General features: G+C 40.3%; 1 protein-coding gene across 1 annotated transcript; it reads left to right on the forward strand.

The window, feature by feature from the left end:
• The first annotated feature begins 262 nt into the window (after window positions 1-262).
• On the forward strand, window positions 263-16,905 carry MRPL9 (mitochondrial ribosomal protein L9). Its single transcript, XM_069218307.1, has 7 exons — window positions 263-463; window positions 2,089-2,248; window positions 5,675-5,799; window positions 7,539-7,592; window positions 11,860-11,961; window positions 14,527-14,610; window positions 16,304-16,905. Exons 1-7 carry the CDS (start codon window positions 377-379, stop codon window positions 16,460-16,462), a joined length of 771 nt encoding a protein of 256 aa, XP_069074408.1. The 5' UTR covers window positions 263-376; the 3' UTR covers window positions 16,463-16,905.
• The last annotated feature ends 203 nt before the right edge of the window (window positions 16,906-17,108 follow it).

A 17,108-nucleotide genomic window follows, 5' to 3' on the forward strand; every position in this document is an offset into this window, starting at 1 on the left:
ATTCTATAATCTAAACATAGGTTCAGGGCCTGGAAAAGATCGTAAATGTTAATGACTACACTGTGGAAGGAAGATACATCTCTTTAAATCCTTTCTGTGCAGTTGGTAGCGGGCTCCCAAGAAACTTTATGGTGTAAAGAGGGCCTTCTGCGCAGGAAAAATCATGATTAGGGAGCCGCTTGTCCATCAATATGGCGCCTATAGCGAGCTGACTCAATGATACCAGTTAGCGCTCTAGTGGTGTGTTAGACCTTTCGTCTTTCTTCAGTGTTTACAGTTTCTCGTGCTTAGAGTGCAGTGGCCGCCCGACCCTCTTAGCTGCATGTTTTCTGGTTGAATTGCTGTTTCTTGCGGCAGGAACCTGTACATCGGGGGAATGCAGGGCTTGGGCCGCGGGCTCCTGCGGGGGCTGAGCCACCTAGGGGTGACGGGGGAGCGGGGGCTGAGCATGACCCAGAGCAGGGTAAGTAGAGAGGCCAATATAGAACGTAGCTAGCAGATTAGGATAAATAACCACTGGCACTTAGATTATCAGCGTGCGTGACAGCGGTATGAGAGGAGAAGATGGATCTGAAAACAATGTACGAAACGGAAAGTAGTACTCAACGTCGACATGGTGGCGATCCTGGCCAAGTTTCCTAGGTCCACACTTGACTAGCTGTTGCGAGTCGGCTTTTTCTTTGCATTATGGGAGTTGTAGTCCTATTGTATAGAACAAACAAGACCACATGTCACAGAATGCAAGTAAACATTTGTATTGGAACAGCTCATCATGCGCGGATCTGGTAAACTTGGCCTCCTGACAAAAATAGTGGAGTAGGGTGGGGTGGGGCTAACTGCCATATGCAATTCACAGTGAGGTCACATGAAGTGATGTCACACTAAGTAATGTCATAACCTTAGAGTATTGCATGCTTAAAATTGAACGGGACTCTTTTACAAAAGCAACAACATAATTTTGCAGAAATGTAAAAAAAAACATGTGGTGGTTTGTTCTACCTTTTTATAAATTACTTTCAGATTTTCCACATATCTTGAACTCGGAAATGTCTAAAAGAGGCACTATTGGTGTATCATATTTAAACTTCGTTAAGGATGTAAACAAGATGTCCTGTTTGTATTTTTTATTGGAATATTTCAAGTAATGCATGCTTGTTTACCGCTGGTGTTCTTTAACCAATTTTAAAGCACATTTGTAGTTCATTCGGAGAAAGAAAAGTTAGTGGTGTGAAGATCTTTGTTGTGCGATAGGAGAAATAAAGACAGCAGTCAGCTCGCAAGTAATGGGGATGCTTCCCGTGGGAAGGGGAGGGTAAAACACCCCAAGGCAATGTTACACACATGCTGTGTTTGCAGACTATAACTGCTACAATGTATGTGCACACGATGATCTTACACGCGGAATCCCGATTTTAAAGCAAAATCATGGATTTATGTTAGCTGGCCAGAGCCTGGCGCCCCCCCTGGGATCACTTGAGCTCCCCCCCACAGTTTGAAGACCCCTGCCCTAGAAGCATGTAAATAAAGTACAGGCAAACAAGTTAAGCAAAAGCCCTATAATATAAGGAGGCTATCAACAGCATGCATCGTGATCTTGAGCAGAAGATCAACAGAGCTTTGAACTTTTATAAGTGCGTAAACTCCCCTCAAGTGTGATAATAAAAAATTGTGGGGTTCAGTGAGGAACTCAAATAGAAAAACAACATAGTCTAAAATTTAAAAGGACAGCCAAAGTACTCAATTGAGCCCGCCAAAAGCACAATATGAATGGATGCTCTTTTTTTATCAGACCAAGAGAATCAATTTAGGAGCAAGAAAGAGAAAGTGGTAAGCTAGAGTCTAGCATATCGCTTTGCCTTTTAGAAATAAAAAGACATTTTGAAAAGCTACAATCTTTCTATGAAAATTTAGATTTTTGTATATTTTCTGTCAAAGGAAATATTTTATTATTTGTTAGATACACATTTGTTTCTGTAATGTTTTAATTGACTATAGTGCAAGTCTTTCACTTTAATATGAAAGGGAGCTCTTCTAATTGAGTCAGTGCTTTGCAAGCAGGTGCCTCTGACACAAAAATCATTTTTGCAGGGTACTGTGATAGTGGAAAGGTGGTGGCAGGTCCCGCTGGCCCCCAAAGGAAAGGAACCCTATCTTCACCCAAGAAGACATCGTATCTACCGTCTGGTTGAGGATACAAAGCATCGGCCCCCAGAGAAGATGGAGCTGATCCTGACCCAGAATGTTAAGAGTGAGTCCGCACTCTTGATGTAGTCCTTGGTGTGGTGTAATCTGTTTTTCAAACGATGAAAAGAAATGCTTGTCCAGTCGTCCCAATATATACTTTCTGCTAAGCATTGAATGAGTGATAGACCGTCAATTATTGACTATTGTCTATTTGAGATCTAGCCAGAAGACGCAATCTTACCCAGTTGTCATTTGATGGGCAGTGCATCCCTGTTTCTCTGAATTTTGTTCTTCCAAGCAATTTTTATTATTTTCACCACATTATGATTACAGCACAAAACTCAAATAATATACTGAGTATAAATGTTTCCAACTCTGTAAAAAAAAATAAAAAAATGTACAGTGCCTAAACTACAGATGTGAAGGAGTTTTATCTTTCAGGCTTCTTAAATTCGCATATTTTTTGTAAGCTATGAACCAAATTCAAAATATTTAAATTCATTTATATCAAGAAACACCTTCTTATTGTATCTAAGGACCTGCTCCTTTATGATTTTATATTTTAGCTCCCTAGAGATAAATAGTTTCCATGTACAATCTTGTTCATTCGTGTGTGCGCCGTAGCTTGTCCCCAAAGTCTAATAGCACATACTTGAGCTAAATTGTTGCTATAAAAATAGAATAGTCTAGAATCTGCCATTTCCTTCTCAAATATCTGACCAATTTCCACTTTACCAACTTCCTACAATATATCGACAATTTTAGCAAATACTGATATCCAGAATGGATTCTGGCTTTGATTGGTATCGCTTTCATAGTCACACCTGAAGCATCTTGAACACATTTTGGATTCAGGAGTGTAATATAGCTTGTTAAAATAGAAAATGTTATGTTCAGAGAGTTTGCTTTATTAACTTATTGAATTATTATTCTATGCTGATTCAAACTTCGCTAGATCTAAATCCATACTTAAGAAATTCATGCTTTAATTACGTCCTGAACTCTTTCAATTTAAATGAATCATAAGCAGAAGAAACATACTTTGGACAGTTCAGCCAACATTTGATTTAAACATCCCCGCATAACTGAGTTTAGTGTCTAAGTTCGGATCCTAATAGCTGATCATAAAATAATGCAAATAATTAGCCTTTGAAAAGTCAAAAAAGGTCTATAATTATTTTTCTGAAATAAAATGCCTCTAAGTAAATCTCTAGATTAGTTTTAAAAAACTATGGGGTGATAGAGAGATGGACGATAATGCAAACTCATCAGTTTTATGGATCCTGCAGGATAATTCACTGTTTGCATTCTCCCCACTAAGTTATCTCTGTGAAGGAGGACATTGCATTAGTTGGTTCTTCTCTTGGTTTAGGTTTACCTGAGGAAATTGGAGAACTATTTTGTTTCCCTCAGATCTAAATTTAAGCCTTAACTAATATAGGCCTACAAAGTAACTTGTAATGAATTTGCAAGTGGCCGGCAGTGTGAGTAAACATGTCCCCCGCATCTTTATATGCCATTTTAAAGAACAATGAGTAGAGGAAATACCGATCTGAATAATGGTACAGGTCTAGTCACTGTCCAAAGCAATTTCAAGGATGGTCATTTCTACCACTGGGCCTAGATACAATTGAAGCGTAAAACCAGGCAGCACCTATTCCTCCATTGAGTTTAGTTCCACACAAACTGGTTTTCTAGGTGATATATACATCAGCTGTGGTAAAGTGCACAGAAGTGTGTCTGGAACTTAAGATACTGAGGACTGAAACTAAATTGCAGCAAAAGGAACATTTGAATTGTATTAATATTCCTAATTGTGAAGGGGGGGCTTATATCCCACCCTTTAAAAATAAATGTTTAGTTTTTTCCTCTGTTTATAAGAATCTGTCCTTAGGGGTTTATGTTACTTGAATAACAAGGTGTCTAATATGGATCGTTTGATTTTTAATTTCCTGGGCACGTTACAGTTATTGTTAATACATGGTCAGCCAGCATAATCTTGCTGAATCTCTCATAGGAGAGGCTGGCAACAAGGTTTTCTGCAGCATTCAGTCTCGTTTGCAGTAAGGCAGAACTTAAACCTTAGCAACACCTACCAAAAAAGGCTCTCTGTATTCTGCCTTTGCTTAAGAGTTCAACAGCTTGCTTGCAGGATCACTAAGTAGGGATGCCGCTTGGATACTGCAGAAGGCTAGTCAGCTAATGTCCAAGAATTTGATAAAGGGCCCGTTTGTCCATTCTGAGTCCCCTGCTTGAGTAGTTGGCTTTAGTTCTTTCTTTCCCCATGAAAATGTGGTTGTGTTCTCACTGATTGCAGTGATCTCCTGCCTTTGACTGGCATTGGTGGCAAAAGACCCAGTGAGGTTGTCCCATCACACCAATCGGGTTAGGTTGCACCTGGAACTGCATTGCTGTTAAGTATAGTTCCTTTTTGTAAAAACGCAACAATGCAGATGGTTTAAAGGAGCATTAGCAAATCACAAACCTAGTAATAATAAGACGCATAATAGTACATAATAGAACAGGAGTACAGACCTTTGTACAAAAGGGTTGTAGACACAAGATTGGAATCTTAAATGAGGCCCTCATATATGTCACAGCTGATCTTTCAAGCATCCAGGAAGACATGGCTGTCTCACTTTCTCAAAATACACTACAAAGCAATAGGCAAAGCAGCATTACTTTTCTCCTGGAGTGTATTGATATGTATTTGATAAGATGCGTTTAAAAGTTTACAAATAGCAAAAGTCTTCCTATGAACTTACAATAGGCTTACAGCCCGCCTATTGCTTCCCATTGGTTGGCTTTGTCACTCTCATTTGCTTGCTTCTTACTCAATGGCTTGCCTTCTTGTCTTTGTCCCACCCATGAACATGGGGTATTGCTGATGGACAGACTTTAGAGGTTGTTTTTATTTAATCTCCTGCATTCTACTTGTTGCATGAAAGCACATGCTTTGACACACAAATGCTTTTATGGCACTGGGGAAAAGACCTTCCACTGCACTCACTCAGCTGGCATCTGCTAAGGTGTACGTAGCATGACACTCCTCCTGGAGCCCCATAAATCTTCTGGGCAACTATAGGGGGTCAAATAACTGATCCTTTGGAAAATAAATTAGGCTTTGGGAAGCAGTTTCTCTTCATTCAGAAACTTTATTATTTTTAAATTCTGTTCAGTCTCAAGTGAAAAGTATTTGGAAAAAAAATGCCATTTATAAAGATTGCACACCAAATTCAGTGTTTTCAGTTTTGAGACAGCGTACGATATGTTTGCTTTTTCTCCTGTATTTTGGAATTCTTTTCTATACTTTTTAATAGTACCTTACAGACAAACATTGGTAAAGTCAGAGAAGTTCATCACATTTTAAAGGCAAGACCTTTTGGCTTTGCCAATGTTTGTTCTATAAATATGTCTTCTTGACCTTAACATGCAGTATGTAGTTTGAGGGTTTGACTGTAGTGGGATTTGTTTATGTCTCCTTTCACAGGTCTGGGGAGCCGTGGGGACACTGTATTAGTGAAGAAGTCAATTGGGCGAAACAAACTCATTCCTCAAGGGCTGGCTGTGTATCCATCTCCAGAAAACAAGAAGCAGTTTGAAGAGGAAAAGAAAGTATGGCTTGGGTCTCTTTTCGGAAATGCTGTTGCCTACTGTTAGTCACTCTGCACCTCTTTCCCAGGGGTGTTTCAGGGGTACTACTCAGGTAGATTTGATGGCCAGTTAGGACTTGACCCTGGATGCTCTTCATAGGTCAGAGGGAGTAGGTACACCAACCCTACAGAAAGGCGTTGCATGTGAGTTCCGATTTCTCTGCTCAGTGGTGTGTTATGGAGAGTTTGCTAGTCTTGCTCAGTGGTGATCACTAGAGGAGGATCATAGCTGCACTAAGAGTTATAAATGGGGCGTTTCATACCTCTGCGTGAGGAGCTCCTAAGGGTTGGACCTGTAGTCGAGTAGAGCAACCTGCATGGGCTGTGAAAGATTCCCCCAGCTCTACTGAGAGGGGCATCTGATTATGAAGATGGGTGGGACCTGTCCTACCCCAGGGGGTGGCGGTGGTGGGGGGGGGGGTCCAATCTTTGTCCCAAGACACCCAAACAGACTGTGCCTTTTTGGGTGAAAGCAACCAATGATACATGAGCAGCACTTATGGTAGGTGAGGTGTGGCAGTCAAACGCTGCCTCCTGAAAAGGGTCTTTTCTGGAACGGTTATTGGGCGCACTTGCACCTGCATTGCTCAAGAGACTTTGTGGTTGGGACAGAATTGGATTCTCATTGTTTTCAAGCTGCTGATCAGGTATTTGCGAGGAGGGCGGCTATTGTTGGCTGTGATTGCAGTAGTGCTCCACTCACTTCGCTTAAACCTAACATTGTACTGTGTACTACCCCTCTATTTGATTCATCCATCTAACTGTTACTGTAGATTTACAAAGTCCAGATTGCATCGCTCCCTGTAACAGAGTTAACCCTTACTACAGAGTACACAGTAATAATTAGTCCTTAATTCAAAAGAATTTGTTGTCGCATTTAATTTATTTTTAATTTCCTAAATCAAATATCTAATTCTCTCAATTCCTTGAGCTGCTTATTCTTCCACCACTCCCATTTCCATTGGAGCATTGTCCACCGGAATGATTAAAGTGAGCGGACAATGGATGATCAAAGTTAAAACGAGAAATAAACTTGCACAGATGTGAAAACTGAGACTAGAGGCAGGTTTAATTTAAAGAGGGCTTTGTTTTGCTACTGTGGGGCCAAGTTCAGTAAACTGTAGTAAGAACTTAGGCAAACGATGTGTGAAATGAAATGCTAAAGTTAAATGTGTCCAGAATAGATGGATCTTGAGCTTCAAAGCTTTATTGCCGGACAAGTGAAAATAAATTCGAAATCTCTGGTTTCTGTACTTTTCGTAGAACATGACAACTTAAATTCATTGCTGGCTAGTGAGCTCTTCAAACAGTGGTATTCGTTTTCGGTTGTTGGTGAGGCAATATAGATTTGTTTTTATTCTTAGTAGGACCCGTTTGACGTGTTTTTATTTTTTGTTTTTTTTCAGCGTGCAAATTTTTTTACTCGTCAGTGAGTTTTTTTTATTTTTGTTTGTTTGTTTTTATCCTGGGAGTTGGGGCTGTAGTTACGATGCTTTGTTTCTGGCAAGTGATTTCTTTGATCAGTGTGTTAGGCGTTTGCGGTTACATTTGTTCATACAGTAGTTTAGTTACAGTTGTAAAGTTCTTAGTGAGATATTTGTTTGTACACTGGAGGTGTGTTTTTACTAACTGAAGTGCTCAGATCCTTCCCACTGGCCTTGATTACTTTGTCACACGATGTATAATTTTTTTTTTGTTTAGCTGCACCTTGAGGGAAAATCAGAAGGCCGGCTGCAAACCAGGACCGGCGAAATGGTAAGTGCAGTTCTTCTATACAAGAAGTCTCTTGTGCCAGCACCTCACTAACTCAGAATATAAAATATTTTTAAATACAAAGCTTTTGTTCACATTTCTTATTACTCTCCCCAGAAACCCCCCTAAAATAACATTTTAAATGTTGGCTCCATTCTGAACTTAGGCACTAAGAAGAGTATTTATTTTAAATAAACTTTGTTTTTATAAATCTCTGAATTTCCTTTCATTTTATATCCTTTACTTCCCCGGCTTACGTTTGCACTTCCTTGGTCACTAGCATTTTAGTGTTTTCGGTACTTGTCTGTGGGTGCTTCATGTGAGCGTCATGAAACTGCTTTCCAGAAAGAAAAGAGCGTTAGTCTTCTTTTTCTTTTACTGTACAATCTAAAGAAGTCTTTAATTCACAGACTTTAGGCTGTCCAGCCACTAGCCCTCCTCAGCCGGATTCCTATTTTCCACAAGGACATATTCTCACACCTTGGACCAGAGTGACTGAAGTCATACCTAATTTTTTGGGATTGTCACATAATTTATGTAGGTTTATTTTTATATTTTTAATCTAATTACATTGTTGCCTAGTGCTTATCATGGAAATCCCGCAAGGTGGCCACTAGATCTCGATGTCGCACTGCAATCTGAGGTGTCCATGAGATCTTTACAGTAAAGCTGAGATCAAATAAAGCTAAAACTTGGATAAACCTTTGTGCATCTCCTGTCCTCTTCAAATCTTCTTGTGCTAGAAGTCAGGGTAGTACAGACGCAGGTATCAAGCACCTTCCCAGTATCTCTGGAAAATGTGTGCAGTTCACCAGAGTTATTTTTTGCCCAACTCTACCCTGAATACTTGTACTGAGGACTCGTGCTATTTGTGTGCTGTTTTTATTCTGTATATTTGGTTCTGGAAGGCTGTTACTTGCTCCAGGCCATGCCTTACCCCTACAAGGAACAACTGTCTTGGCGCATGGTATTCCGGAAGATCCTCCGTTGTTTTAGATGCTTCTGGAGAGCTGCGAGCCCTTCAAAGATATTGCTCATTGGCAATATTTTTTTTTGTAAAGTGACAAAATTGTGGCAGTCCTGGATTCCTACAGATGTATAAATGATCATGTTTGCCAGAACCAGAAATTGTTTTTAACAGCCTGTAGATAAAATATTCAGGTAGTTCCCTAAACACCCTTTTTGAGGGAATGATTTTGAAATGTCTGCGTCCCCCCCCGCCACAAACAAGGTTGACATTTAGACTTGACTTGTAGGGACTGGCTGCATATTTTTCACACAGTCGACAGCCTTATGTTCCAGCACCATTGCTAAATGCCCCACTTTCTTGTCCCGATCCTTGCTTAAATAAAAACTCCATCTTCTACACACACAGGCTCAATACTGACCCAAATTGGATATCATGAATATTTTTCTCTGATTCAAATATTTGCACGACAGAAAATATTTGTAGCATCTAAGTCTAAATACCCAAAGACCCCTTTCCTCAAGACATCTCCACTTCTCCTCAAGACACTGCTGCTTCGCCATCAAAAAAACATCCTGGCAGTTGTCGTGATGAGGTTGAAAATGAATTCTTCACTCCAGGCACCCATAGAAAACATGGTGCTGGCTTGTGCACGTGCTCCACACTAAAAATGTGCCTTGTCAAGGCTCAAACTATTTTATATTTTTTTGACTCAGTTCAGTTGGGGCAGTGAGTAGATTCAGATTTCTCGTGACGCCTTTTGCATGAGTTTACATGAAAACCGAGGCACCTCAAGTTTCTTTCTTGATGGACTGGGCTGAAAGTAAGTTTGTTTCATCTTTGCAAGAGTCTGGACTATTTGCTTTTGTACTCCGTGTCTGAAGAGGACGATTTGCATCGCAATCCAAAATGTAATCAACTACTTGACTGTTAACTCCTTGAAGAAGCATGGTGAACTGGGATTGTTTCTAAGGCTTCCAATAACACAGTCATGTGCCTTAATATCATTGATGTGGTTCTTCCTGCTCTCCGGCTCAGCTTTGCATTGTCTGTAAGTGCTCTTAAAATAGAGCAGCCCCCATCTGCCGTATGGGTATAAAGGTGTGCACTGTTTTTCTCTCTGTGTGTAGTCAGTCTGGTGCACAGCCAGTTTTTACAAATGTAGGCAAGCCAAGACTAAAATATTGTGCCTCTCCAGATAATGCATGGATTCAATGAAAGTATTAAAAAAGACAGGAATGTAGTTAAGTTGAGACGACTGCAAAGAGGTAGATAGAACGAGGCAGCGCACTTGGCTCACATCTTATCTGACACAGCACATTCAGGACAGCCTTGTACCACTCTTTTGACAGCAAAGTTTATTTAATCCCACAATTGAGAAGTTGATTCAATATAAGTGTGGTGGTCTTTTGGTTGTGCCTGGTGCCTTAAGGCATAACTAGTTTCTCTATCCCCTAATAAAATATGAGGGTAACTGGCCGGTCATAACTCATACACCACATGCAGTGCTTTTGACCTCATAATATTTATAGTAATAAATAACAACTCCTAAAACTCAGATGTGATTAAACAACAAAACCTAATCAAATCAGTTAGTGATACTACTTTCATAGTTATCTCTGTCGAAGTGGTAAGGGTAATGAGATATATAACGCGAATGATAGAATAATTTATACCATTTGTCATTGCATCTGTTTCTGTAAGGATGGGGTCATGAGTGTTGCATTTGGTGTGCCCTTTATGGTTTACATGACTTGTGCGAGTTATGGATGTCAGTTCTTCCATTGCTCACACATTTCAGTGATTGTTCGTTTTTAATAGTTAAATGGCTGTTTTTATAAAACATATGTTTAATATATATACTATTTAGGGGAAGTAAAGATCACATCTAGTAATTACTCTATACTATGCAGACTAATTTACAAAAATATAAATTTTACCTATTGAAAACATCAAACGTAAAAAGTGCCTTTATCTTTCTCTCTTGAAAATTGTGCTTCCATTTCATATTTCATATTACAAAATACAATCACATATTAATTTATCAAGGTAAATATTTGTTTGAGGCCATTTGTAAACAGTTGTAAGTGCCAAATGTCCTTGGTCCATATTAATAATCAAGAAGAAGACTGACTTGTGAATCCAATCTTGCAGACGATATGTGTGTCTCGTCTCAATCAGAAAAGTCCAAAGTAAAGACCCAATAATAAAAATATGTTACAGAGGACAAAACGAGGAAGAGAGTCTCTGTCTCTATTACAGTTTCTCATCCACTCAGTTACCGAAAATCTTAATTTATCAGAAGTGCAAATATTATTATGGGCGCTGGCACTAGAGGGGAGATGTACAAAGCATGTGAGTGAGAGGACCTAAGTGAGCATGGGCAGGATAGAGCTGAGGAATTGGCACCCTTGATATGTCTGGATTTTCATTTAATACCAGAGCCCCAGTATTGGGCTTTCATGCTATTAAAGAGCCCTTCACCCGTTTCTTTTATCTTGAAGGGTTGACCATCACATTCAATACATAGGACTGAAGGATTCGAAGGACATCATTTACTAACACGAGTATCTTTTACTTTATACTTGATCCTTCAGTCCTGATCTCCTGATGAGGAAGATTCTGATCTGAATCAATCTAGGGTTATCTCTTTAGGTCAGTTTACTTTAATTTTGTGTCTTAGTTATGCAAGCCCTCCAACAGATTAAAACAGTGTTTATTTCCTTATTTTTCAAAGATATATTTTTTTAAGAATTTGAACTTAATGAATTGCCTGACACTTTTCTTTTGTGACCCAGCTCTTTCTTGGACCGTAGTTTAAGTCTTGTAGACTGGCGGGTTCATAGGATTCTGTGGAATTAGAACAGATGCATGTACTTAGCTGAGTGAAACAGAAATACATTGAGTTGTGTCCCTTGTACTCTTTTGTGTACTTGCAGGTCACCACAAAGTGACTTCTGCTTCCTATTGTAGTTTTTGTTAAGAAAATGTTGTTGACGGAACACATTCTAGTGCCAAATAATGACGAACCTTGTGTCCCTCGTAGCCCTGACTTACTGCTCCATCAGTCGCAAGTCATTTGTAGAGTAACATTCTGTCTTTACATTATTGCCCCTGAGCAGCTTTGGTAGTTTAGCACTATATTTTTTTTAATTTTTTTTTATACTAACACAGTCGCTGACTTCAGCAGTGATTGCCATCCTATCTTTCAGGCAGCTTGAAACTGATGCAGTATCACCAGTGATGATTCTCCCTGCCCATCCATCCTTACCACTAAGATGGAGTCTTTTTTTGCAATTGCAGACCGTGAACTACCTGAAAAATGCCCACTTTGAGGTTGGAATGAAGAATAATGTGAAATGGGTATTGAACAAGGAGATAGTCTGCCGCCAGTTCCTCAAAAATGTGAGTATTGGTGCTCATTTCTCTAGTGCATGTGCCCATGGGTGTCAAAGCCTAAGTTAGCTGTATGTATATGTGTGTGTGTATATATGTATATATATATATGTGTGTGTGTATGTATGTATATATATATATATATATATATATATATATATATATATACAAAATAATATTACAAAATATTTTTTTAAACTCCAGAAACCCCCACCCAGTGAGAATGTGCACTCAGGTGTGCTGTGAGCAAAAAAGATTGAATGCCCCTTAATCCTCGATGCATTTCGACCATGCTTGATCTGGCTCACGCTATTGCACGGCCGGCCTCCCCAAAGAAAAAATAAATGTTTTTAGTCCTGGGTTTTTTCAGTGAAAAAAAGCATATTGCAAAACCCAAAGGTTACAGGAATTTTGCTTATGGTTCTACTTATGTTAAGAAACTATAACTCATAGCCTAAAGTTACTTTCTGACTCAAGTGTCTGACGAGACTATAAGTATAGCTATAACTGCTGAATTTCTATGGTTTTGTGTGGGTAGAAAAGTGAACTTACCTATAACGTTCCTGTAACCTTTGTTTTTTTTCAGTGAATTTGTATTTGTGTATACTGTAAAGTAATATATCATTACTGTACATTAATACAACCAATGTTGCACACGGCCTTTGGCCATGCCCAGTGGGGGTTGACCTCATTCACCCAATTGCATGCTGCGCACAGCCTTTGGCCTTCCGTGGTGGGCGTTCAGTGTGTGTGTGTGTGTGTGGGTGGGTGGTAATTTATTTCATTTTTTTCCCTTCATTGGGCTTTGGATCCACGGATGATTTGCGAAGTTACATTGGGGACCATGCTGAGCGTTGTGTGGATTCGCAGATTGGACATCAAAAAATACTTGGGCACTTTCTTGCCCCTTCGTGTGTCCTATGGGATCAGAATACATGTATCCTGACCCCTTATATGTTTTCACACTTTAATTTTTCCCTTCCTGGGCCAAGCAACAAAGAAAATGATGGCTGCAATTTTTTGACAGGTTGCGGCCAGCCTGTCGGGCCTTCCTTTTCTCCCAGATGCCCTGCAGCTGATTTCTCGTATTTTCCCTTTAGTAACCCCAAAACTACTGGACAGATTTTCACAAAAAGCACAATCAGCGGTTCAAGCTTTAGCCATGTCTGAAGATTGCAAAATCCCCATAGACATAGTGTTTTGGGACCCCCTCCCCTCTTTTTCTTGGCCTCCGCTTGATGAATCACCGTTAAAATTTCCAGACAGGAGCAGCTGAACTAACTTGTGTGGTAGTTTTGAAAATTTCGTGAAGATTCGTCAAACAGCACCAGAGTTATTAGTAAAACAAAAATGCTTTGTACAGTAGAAAAGTTGGTCCTTAAATATATATTCTGATGACCAACAAACACAACTCTGTTGCTGTCCTCTTAAACCATAGTAGTCTGGATGCCCTGCTCCATAGTGACATAAGACGTCACAGTTACAGTATCTACTTCTATTTCTTCAGCGCTGACCTCTATCAGTAAATAGCTGCTCTGCAGAGCTTATTGACATTTCATGTAAAATGAAAGCACCTAAGTCTCTATCCAAAAGTACCCTATTTATCTCTGTGGAATACTTATTAAAAACCAAGCTTGCATGCTAATTAAAAACAAATTTGAAATGCTAATTAACTGTTGCCTATGGAATACAGTAAAATGGAACACATCGCCTACTGAGATGCCATGGTAAAATACCACCCAGCTTCCTATCAATAAGTGATCTGCTTGTTTCATGTTCTCTAACCTATGTATGCATAGGAAACTAACAGCACTTACAAAGCAGAACTAGTGTGCAGCTGTAGGGCGAGTTCCTCTGGTCCTCCCCAGTTGTCTTTACTTTATGCTCATTATGCATTATAATTAAAAAAGATGCAAGATTGAGCAATTCTAGCTAAATTGGAAATTACATTCTTGCATAAACTGCTATAGTATAGAGAGCTGGATTTTATAGAGGCTGTTCTCACATTTTCTTCTTTCAGAGCCAGGAATGTGTGTCTTTGGTGCTTTAGTTTTTTCTTTCCTTCCCTGAGGACTGCTCCATTGGCTTCTTCTGATCTCTTTGGTCATCTGGGTGGAATATAAATGTAAAACTGTTTTATTTTCCTTCCTGTACCGCCTGTTTGGTTATGTTAGAAGGATGGATGTTTCCACTTTCTCAGTAAAACTAGTTAAACTATAAACTGCAGGGCTGCTTCGGTTCCATTACATTTCTGGAGGATAGGAATGACAAACCTGTAAAATGTTCATAGAAAGCCTCACACAAGAAAGATATTTCACAGTTGTAGAAGATTAGAAAAAGTAGGCTGTCTGCTTGGTCCATGTTTCTCCTATATCTTGTTCCTCCCTTTTTAAGCTTTAGGTTTTGACTAATGTCTGCAAATGGTATATAGGCTCTGATTCCAGGTTTGTAGGTGGCCTAAGGCACATGTTTTTTTTCTGGGAAGAAATGTTAATCGGTTGGAGGAAGTACTACACCCCTATGTCTAAACAGACTTTGTAGTACCTGGTATTCAGTGCTCTCGCTTTGTTGCAGCTTGGAGTCGTCGTGCCTCCGCATGCACTGACCCTGCCAGAGGAGCCAATAACAAGATGGGGCGAGTACTGGTGTGAAGTAACAGTAAGTATTTATGATGCTGCATGCCTACTGGATTGGGTGGAAAGATAAGGGATAGAATACGGCCATTTCTGATCACATGCGTGTGTGGTAGAACTAGGTGTTTCATGTCATTCCTCTTCTGTGATCCATGCAGGTCAATAGCCTGGGTGACACAAAACTGTTGTGCTACACCAGCATGTCACTTGATAGCTTCTTACCCCATTGGCCAGTTGTCAAGCATATGATGGAGCTTGTTTGGTAGAGTGTGTATGCCCTGGCATCCTGTGAACAGCTATCATCATGGAGCTGGTATGATTTGGATAAGGTGTCCGTGGTTTCCAATCTGGTCCTAGTAGTCTAACCTTTGTATGAAGTTGGTTAACGTATGCTGCTATCTTGCAAGTCTGCTGGTATGCTGGGGTTGGTTTTAACCCACAACCCACATTTTTTTCTGCAGCCTTGATTCCTCGCCCCACGTAATCAGTATGATGCAGTAGCGTTAGGGCTGCTATGAAGTTGCAGTCATTGTTCAACATGACTTCTTGTTTACCATATTCATTCTTGCACAGTAAATAGAATGTCCTGACCATGCTGCTGCTTGTGTGAGTGTCGCTGTGGCTCCATTTGGGGCCGGGCAAGCATCGGGGCTTGATTCAGCTCAAGGATGCAACGGTGTCTGCAGCCAGTGCGATCTTGTTCCTCTGCATGTGTCGGATCTTACCGGAGCGCCGCACTCGGGGAAGGTATTGCAGTAGGAACCTGGAATAAAGTTAGTTATACTACGAGAGTCGCTGGATTGCAGCCTACTATACACATCCTAATAATTTGCCTTACATCTGCTTATAAATATATATTTTTTAAATTCTAGTACAAAATGACCTTACTCCTTGAATGATGACATGTTCTGTTTTTCCATTTGAAAGGAGTTACGTTAAGAAGACCGAGTGTAATTGATCTTGAAGCATTGTTTGATCGTTGGTCAGGGGGGATTCTCTGCTTCTCCAATTTCTTGCCATTTGCTATCCTTTGTCTGCTGCTTGGCCTGACCTGCTAGAAGTTTTTTCTGACTCATTTTTTTTTCCTTTCTAGCTGGATTATTTTTTGCAGCAGCGCTAGAATTTCTGTCCAGACCTGGCACTTAGTACTGCCTCTAGAGATAGGCGGCTTTTGTTTTGCAAAATAGGAAGACTATGCATTCATTTCCCAGAAAACCAGCACTTGACACACGCGTAGTTAATGTAAACATTTGCACAGTGCCCCTTTTCTCAGGAAATTCTGCAATTCCTTGAAGATGGAGGATATTCCAAAATGTTGAAATAGTGACAATCTGAACTGTCCCTCATTGGAGTAATCTCCTGCAACTCATTCACTAGTGGATTTCTTTGGTGTCCTGCTTATCAGAGAATTGGTCTCCCCATTATCTCTACACTTTGTTTATAGTGGCTGCTACAGTGTTTGTGGAATTGCACCCTATTCGCTTTTGTGGGCAGCATCTTGCAGGGATCAGGTTTTCATAGGAAACATCCTAGTTCATTAGTTATTTGCTGTTTTCCTATGTTTTAAATGAGCATTTACATCAATGCTTGCCTTACATCAGCCCTTGCCAGCTGTACCAGGTTGATAATTGTGAAAAGCGATTGCTGAGCGCTGATTAAGTGGACCAATGCTGCCCCGTAATCTCCTCTCTAACTGCTGTTTCTGCATGTGCTTCCAGGTGAATGGAATTGACACGGTTCGGATGCCAATGCACGTAGTGAACTTTGAGAGGCCGAAGACAAAGCGTTACAAACATTGGCTAAAGATGCAGGCTGCAGCAGCTCAGTCAACCTCAAAGGAGTCAGAAGAAACCACAGGCCCTTCCACTGCATCCTAGCCTCCTGGAAAGGCCACTGCTTGATGGTCCAAGAAATCATGTTGTTGTCAGATACACTTTACATGCAAAACCCAATGCCCCAGAGTTCCTACGTCCTAAACTCAACTGTACTTGCATTCCGTCCAGTGGAGACAAATCAAGCTCCTTGAGGTATGCAGATTGCCTGGTAAGGACATGGAAAGCTGTCTACAAGTACTTCTGTACTATTTAAGGAATCTTGCCTCAAAATGAGGAGGATGAGGACAAACTTATCTGCCATGCGGAAGAGCCATAGGGTGTCCACTGACCGAGGCAAGGCAGTGCAAGCCATCCCAGTGTTGAAGATGGAACGTCAGGAAGATGAAAGCATCATGCACTATTAGAACCTCAGCGTGGCTCAGTGCTTAGCCTCTTTCGTTACTGTCCGCAGTTGTCCTGGATACAATAAAAACAATTGTTGATAAGCGTGTTGCGGTTTCTTCTGCATGGTTTAGACTGGTACACTTCTGTAGGCAGGGGCACTCGATTAGTATTATGTAGGATGATCAGATGGCTAGGCATTCATGTGTGCACTGGGCACTTTATTTAATGGTCAGAATTGTGAAGATATGGTGCACGTTTTAATCCTGGGTGCTTTTTGTACTGAGATAGTGCTTGCTACGTATAT

Source organism: Pleurodeles waltl, chromosome 12 (genome assembly GCF_031143425.1).
Source record: "Pleurodeles waltl isolate 20211129_DDA chromosome 12, aPleWal1.hap1.20221129, whole genome shotgun sequence".
NCBI classification, from domain to species: domain Eukaryota; kingdom Metazoa; phylum Chordata; class Amphibia; order Caudata; family Salamandridae; genus Pleurodeles; species Pleurodeles waltl.

What these genes read in the sequence shown, in the direction of transcription:
- MRPL9 (XM_069218307.1), top strand. Translation starts at nt 377, where the DNA reads ATGCAGGGCTTGGGCCGCGGGCTCCTGCGGGGGCTGAGCCACCTAGGG. An exon ending in CCTGACCCAGAATGTTAAGA is followed by an intron (nt 2,249 to 5,674) that starts GTGAGTCCGCAC and finishes CTCCTTTCACAG; the next exon opens with GTCTGGGGAGCCGTGGGGAC. An exon ending in GCCGCCAGTTCCTCAAAAAT is followed by an intron (nt 11,962 to 14,526) that starts GTGAGTATTGGT and finishes GCTTTGTTGCAG; the next exon opens with CTTGGAGTCGTCGTGCCTCC.